Source organism: Ovis aries, chromosome 3, assembly GCF_016772045.2.
Source record: "Ovis aries strain OAR_USU_Benz2616 breed Rambouillet chromosome 3, ARS-UI_Ramb_v3.0, whole genome shotgun sequence".
NCBI classification, from domain to species: Eukaryota; Metazoa; Chordata; class Mammalia; order Artiodactyla; family Bovidae; genus Ovis; species Ovis aries.
The window spans coordinates 59,507,518-59,512,460 of NC_056056.1; the positions used below are offsets into that span (position 1 = coordinate 59,507,518).

The window sequence follows — 4,943 nt, forward strand, 5'->3', positions numbered from 1 at the left end:
AGGATGAGATGGTTGGATGGCATCACCAACTTGGTGGACATGAGTTTGAACAAACTCCGGGAAATAGTGAAGGACAGGGAAGCCTGGTGTGCTGCAGTCTGTGGGATCACAAAGATTCCTACAAGACTGAGTAACTGAACAACAACAACAACAACAGGATGGGATTGAAATTTTAGATAAATTAATGGGATACTAATCAGTGACTATGGTAGTGGTTCAGATGCCTGAGGCATGCTGCCACATCCTATTCAAGGTAAAGAACAAGCAACTGATCCTTGACCTCCTATCACTGAGGATGAACCCCAGTGTTTTTTAGGCTCTGTGTAATGTGGACACAACACATAATACCCCAGGCTACACTGGACCACGTATTTATTGGTTAATGTCAAAATCTGTCCCTTGGAGTATGAGATAGCAACCCATTCTAGTACTCTTGTCTGAAAAATCACATAGCCAGAGGAGCCCGGCAGGCTACAGTCAACAGGGCTGTACAAAGTCAGACACGACTGAAGCAACTCAGCATGCCTAATTAAATATGCGATTTTAATTGCAATGGCTATGGAACCCATTATGTTGAAATAGAAAATCATGTCTAATATGTTTATTTCTTTTACCAGAAAGTATTATATTGTCCTAGCAATCTGGAATTATTTTACTTCGATCATAGCATGTCATGACATGTAACTAGCTGGTGCATTATTAATTCAGAAATATTTTTAGAACATTAAAGTATTCACTTTCTATAAAACAACAGTGGAAAAAATAGACATTAGATGACATAAAATTGCAAACTTTGAAGATCCTTTTCCAGTTAGACTAATGTCTAACTGGACATTATTCTGTATTATTAACTTTATTCTGTATTATTGACTTAATAATTAAGTTAACTTTATTCTGTATTATTTTCCAAAATTGTCTGTGGTTATTAGACTGGATGCATCTAATTGACAAATGTAGACAACTCAGGGTGGAGAAGGCTGATCTTTCAGTCAGTTCCCCTTTTACTGAACTGGCTGCTACAGGACACAGAACCCCTTACAGTCCCTGCTGCTTCTGCCAGGACCAGGCTATGCCGCTGATGGAGACTTAACGCATGGTACCTGAGGGGCAGACAAGACACGCATGGTCCAGAGCCCTCACTGCAAACTCTTCCCCCGAGATCTCCACCATCTTCCTCTAACACAGACTCAGAGCATCTGCTGTCAGTTCCCCAGAGAAGCTGCACTTTGAACAGCTGAGCCACCCAGGCAGGGAGGTTTGTGTTCAGGGCTGTATCACTGTGGGAGGAGCTTCTGTACCTTGGTAACAGTAGTAGACTCCAGCATCCTCAGCCTGCACACTGCTGATTGTAAATGTGAAATCTGTCCCTGACCCACTGCCAGTGAGCCTGTCTGAGACTCCAGAGTAACGGTTGGAAACCTGATAGATCAGACCCTGTGGTGATTGGCCTGGTTTATGTTGAATCCAATTCAAATAGGTATTTCCATCACTATGTACCAGGCTCTGACTAGACTTGCAGGAGATGGAGGCCGTCTCCCCAGGGATGACAGACAGGGAGAGTGGAGTTTGGGTCAGCACAACATCCCCACTGGATCCTAAAGGAATGACAGAGAATTAGGAAGCTACAAATATTAGCAATCATTTTTATTGTTTCCATTTTCTGATTTATTTTAGCTAAAATATTAGTACTACTTTGTATTACTCTCATTATCTGTGATCATACAGCATAATTGTACAATCACAATAATGAACTTGATATCTGTGAAGTGTAAAGAGACCTTTAAACATACTCTACATCATCCCCACTTCCTCTGTCACAGACCTGACCAGAGCACAGGACCTTCTTCCTTCTGGAACTTTCCTCACTCTCATAGATCTAAGGTTCCCATGCCCATCTGCAGGACAAGTCATACACATCTAACAGAGAACACGTGTGGAGAGCAGTGCTGCCCCAGAGCTCACCGCCTCCCCCCCCCCCCGCCTCCTTCTCATCCCCCTCCGTCCTTACCTGGGATCCAGAGCAGGAGGAGCCCCAGGAGCTGAGCAGAGAACCTCATGTTCAGAAGTATGGACAGAGGAGTCCTGATAAGTCAGAGCAAGACCAGAGTTGAGCTTTTATCTCAGACTTGCAAGGGAAGGTCCTCCCTGGGGAACCACATGCAAATCCCCTGGTCGGGGCAGAGGTGTGGACAGAGCCAGAGGGAGGGTGGGAGGGGTCAGCTTTCAGCAAAGTGAAATAAAGGTCTTCTGTGTTGAGATGTAAACCAATGGCTACAGTCTACACTGCTTGGAGCAGTGGGACGAAGAATCTCGCTGTGAAAGTGCAGATTGTTTGCAAGAACCCAGTGCACACGGGCCAGGACTCTAAGAAAGCAACGGGGACCCTTCTTGTGGACACGTATGTTCAGGGTTAGCATCTGGGAGGGAATGTCCATCTCACTCTGATTCTTCCCAGCTGATCTAGATAAGAGAACAACTTCTTCCCCACTAGTATTGACCCTCAGGATTTCCTCCAAAGAATATCATGAAGTTGAGCTGCTTCAAGAACTGTCAGATAATTGCAGTTCCCAAGTTACCTGTTTAAGAATATTAGAATCAATTGTTAGAATTGATCCTAGCAGCAAGTGAATTAACTCTCAAAGAATACTTAAGTCAAAAGAAATTGCCAAGGAAAAAAATAATATATATGTTGTTCAGAGAGCTAATAGTTCAGTTTAAGACAGTAAAAATTGATAAGACTTTTATGCCTAAATCAGTGATATGAAATTCCTGAAACTCAGTTTTTTCAATCTGGTGCATGTGCTACCATAATTCTATCTGTGTCTGTCTCTGTGTCTCTGTCTCTCTGTCTGTCTGTCTCTCTTTCTCTCTCTCTCTAAATATATATATTTATATAAAGCAGGTTAGTCAAAGGAGTTTTTGAGGAAAATATTCGCTTGAGATGGTGGACAGTATGAAAAAAGTGTGACTTTGTGTTTTTTGTCTGCGTGGTGCTTAGAAACACTTTGCCTCTGTGGACTCAGGTAGAATCAGGTGCTGTAGGATTTCCTGGTTCCCTCAGCTCTGTGTGAGGACCTGAGGCTCTGAACACCTGTGTGTTGTAATCTACAGCCAGGAGTCTACATTTCCAAAGGAGATGCTGTTTGTGAGAATTTGTGAGAAATGGCAATGGCCAGATCCTTTATTTGAATGTCTCAGGGTGGCCTGTGTCTGTCACTGACACATTCCTTGGCTTTTACCTACAAATGGTCCGCGTGGAACAGGATTCTGGGCCGCTCATGCTCGGAGGCCCATTCTGTCACAGCAGCTTCCTTAGGGAGACAAACAAGACCATTGTCCTGTGTCAGCCTGATGCAGGTCATGTTGAATTGAATAGGACCAGAAAAATAGTGCCAATATTTTGTCCTGAAAACAGAATCTTGAAAATTGTTAAAAGTAGACTTTGCTGTCTTTTTAAAATTGGGTAATTTAAACCCAAGGCATGCATGCTAAGTCACTTCAGTCTTGTCCAACTCTTTACAACGCTATGGACTCTAGCCCACCAGGTTCCTCTGTCCATGGGATTTCCCAGGCAAGAAAACTGGAATGGGTTGCCATGCCCCTTCTCCAGGGGAATTAAACCCAAAGACAGGCTTAATTGGCCTTGAAGACAAATTAACTAATACGATACTCTAAGATTCCACTATAATGCTTGGTCTGCATATTTTCTTGGAAATATTCAAGAATAAACTTTTAAAATGTTGAAATGATAGCTGACCAAAAATGATGTTCACCTTTAAACTCTGAACTTTCTGGACTAATCGTATCTGCTGAGAAAGTCGTGGTGTTGAGTTACTTGCAGCATGACATATGCTCCGTATTTCACTAGTCACCCTACTAGTTATGCTTTAATTTTATTCCATTTCCTTAAGTTCTCACTTTCTTTGACCTGGTCTTTTTCAGAATGATTCTGGGTCTTATATCCGGCTCTGAAGATATCAAGACAAGGGGGATTTCTAGTATTGGCTAAACACAGGATGCTGCTGGGCTGAGAATTCCAGCACTTTATTTAACCATGTAGTAAAGAAGTTAAAAGAAATTCTTATAGTTTTGAAAAAGGGATATTTAAGACCCTGTGGAGAAAACATCAAAGCAAATGGTGTAAACTGATACCTGAAAGCAGTTATTCTGTGATCACCTCTTTTCCTCTCCTGTCAACACAAATGGAAACATTAGAGTCGGAAAGACACAGGGATGAATGAAGCATTTAGTGGCCGTTCCTCATATTATAATGAAAATACACTGCCTGCATCATAAGTGAGAATGGTGATTTTCTGCCTTTAGGAAGCATTGGGCTCACAGGAGTGAATTTCACATTACTTAGTCACTTTTGACCAGAAGCCATGGATCACTCAAAGTCCAAATGCTTTTTGGAGCATCAACTGCCCCCATCTTTCTGTGCTTCCAGAAATTTGCATTTTGACTCTTTTAAAGCAGTGACCTGATCAATCAAAGAATAATGGTCAGATATGAAAAATAAGTACATGAATGAAAAAGAAAATAAAATGCTCCCATTACAAACACACATCCTGGTCAATTAGAAACATTTTCAATCCCACAGATCGATTCTTCTCCTGGAATTCTCATAGCCTTATGTTAAATGTGAAGCTGATTGTTAGGATGTTGAAAAGCCATTATTCAAGGGAATCACACCAAAATAGTTTAATATTTTAGAAATATAAAGAGGAACTGGGTCTCACCCTTTTGGTTACAATACAGTGTATAAATACAAAGATAAGAAACCTTTGATTCTATTAGAGAAAATAAAGCAAATAATTGGTGGTCACAACAACCCTATTTATATCCCTAAACAGGCAGCAACTTTTTGTTTGGAACTGAATAATAATGTTTCAAGAGTGAGTAAAATCATGTCTTCGTATAATTGAAACTTCTAGTGTTGGTCA

At 41.3% G+C, this 4,943-nt stretch overlaps 1 gene segment (V, D, J or C); it reads right to left on the bottom strand.

Annotated features, from left to right (window-relative positions):
- Positions 1 to 1,248: 1,248 nt before the first annotated feature.
- On the bottom strand, positions 1,249 to 2,087 carry LOC132659398 (immunoglobulin kappa variable 2-29-like). The segment is given in 2 exon segments: positions 1,249 to 1,595; positions 2,009 to 2,087. Coding segments are annotated over 2 exon segments (381 nt in total).
- Between the last annotated feature and the right edge of the window lie 2,856 nt (positions 2,088 to 4,943).